This window comes from Sinocyclocheilus grahami, unplaced genomic scaffold (assembly GCF_001515645.1).
Source record: "Sinocyclocheilus grahami isolate Dianchi unplaced genomic scaffold, SAMN03320097.WGS_v1.1 scaffold4641.1, whole genome shotgun sequence".
Taxonomy (NCBI): domain Eukaryota; kingdom Metazoa; phylum Chordata; class Actinopteri; order Cypriniformes; family Cyprinidae; genus Sinocyclocheilus; species Sinocyclocheilus grahami.
Window position 1 is genome coordinate 1 of NW_015509542.1, and position 1778 is coordinate 1778.

Consider the following 1778-nt stretch of genomic DNA (forward strand, 5'->3'; position numbering starts at 1 on the left):
TATTTTGAATTAGCTTTTATTTTTATATTTTCAGTTTTAATTTTAGTTTAGGTTTTAGTCATTTTGTTGTGTGCTTTTGTAATTTTTATTAGTATTTTTTTTGTCTTACTATGTGTGTTTAATAAATTTTTATTTCAGTTTTAGATTTAGTTTTCATTTATTTCCAGTTAATAATTTTAGGGATTCAACTTATTTCAGTTTCGGTCATTGCAGCTGAGAAAAATGTCTTTTCATGCATGCAGTATGTTTGTATGTATATTCCAATGTTTAAAGTGCATATTCATATCCACATCAGGAGGATTTTATGGCTTTGGAGATGCATCATGGGAAGGTGTCCTTCCTGTGGGACGCTGGCTCTGGACTCACCAGACTGGAGTATCCCAGCGTTCGGATCAACAATGACAAGTGGCACAGGATCAATGCGACGCGGTTCGTGACTCTCAGTGCTGATGGGACGTTTCAGTTCTTCCCTTTGAACGACAGACTCTGACATCTCCTGTACTGTAATTTTAGGTTTGGGAGACACGGGACCCTCACTGTCCAGCAGACGGACTCTGAACCGCTGCCCGCAGTGAAGACCACAGCGTCTGGGTCCTCCACCATCATGGACGTCAACAAATCCACCTGGGTGTTCGTCGGGGGCCTCGGCGCTCAGGTGAAGGTAAGATGCACATCCGTCTGGTGGTCCTCAGGGTTCCCTTGTATTTGGCCCTGTTTACATCTGTAGTGTTTTTCCCAGAAACCCCCAGCGGTGAAAATGACCCACTTCAGAGGCTGCATTGGTGAAGCTTCGCTCAACGAGAACAACATCGGCTTGTGGAACTACGCTGAGAGACAGGGAGAGTGCGGCGGCTGCTTCATGAGGTAAAACACACCGTTCACCCACCCTAGCAACCATCCAGTTCAGCCTACCAACCGTATAGAGACACAAAGATACCATAGCAACTACCTAGCAACCATTCGTGTTGCCTTGCAGACACTGAAAACACCCTAGCAACTGTCTAGCAACCACTGAAAACACTCTAGAAACTGCCTAGCGACACCCTAGCTACCACCCAGAACAGCTTAGCAACAATCTAAGACAACTAGTACCAGTAGCAGCCACTGAAAACACCATAGCAACTGTATAGCAACCACTGAAAACACTCTAGCAACATCCTAGTGACACCATAACAACAACCAAAATCACCCTAGCAACTACATAGCACCATTCTAGCAACTATGACACCTCACAACTGTCTAGAAACTACTGAAAACACTCTAGCAACATCCTAGCGAAACCCTAGAAAATACATAGCAATGCCCAAGCAGCCATTCATGACACCTAGCAACTGCCTAGTAACCACCCAGAACACCCCGGTAACCACTGAAAACACCATAACAACTGCCTAGGTCACACAACAGCCTAGCAACACCCTAGCAACCACCCAGCGCACACTAACAACCATTCAGCAATGCCCTAGCAACCATCTCTGACACCTAGAAATCACTGAAACCACCATAACTGCCTAGGTCCCACAACAGCCCAGCAACACCCTAGCAACCATCTGTGACACCTAGCAACCACTGAAAACGTCATAACAACTGCCTAGGTCCCACAACTGCCTAGCAACACCCTAGCAACCACTCAGCAATGCCCTAGCAAGCATTTGTGACACCTAGCAACCCCTGAAAACACTAACAACTGCCTAGGTCCCACAACAGCCTTGCGACACCCTAGCAACCACCCAGCACATCCTAACAACCACTCAGCAATGTCCTAGCAACCATCTGTGACA

The 1778-nt window shown here is 46.0% G+C and overlaps 1 protein-coding gene across 1 annotated transcript; it reads left to right on the top strand.

Moving 5' to 3' along the window:
- Positions 1–316: 316 nt before the first annotated feature.
- Positions 317–864, top strand: LOC107576918 (laminin subunit alpha-1-like; the record flags this gene model as incomplete). Its single annotated transcript, XM_016263041.1, has 3 exons — positions 317–429; positions 514–661; positions 740–864. Coding segments are annotated over exons 1-3 (386 nt in total), but the record flags the coding sequence as incomplete, so codon positions are not given.
- Positions 865–1778: the final 914 nt, after the last annotated feature.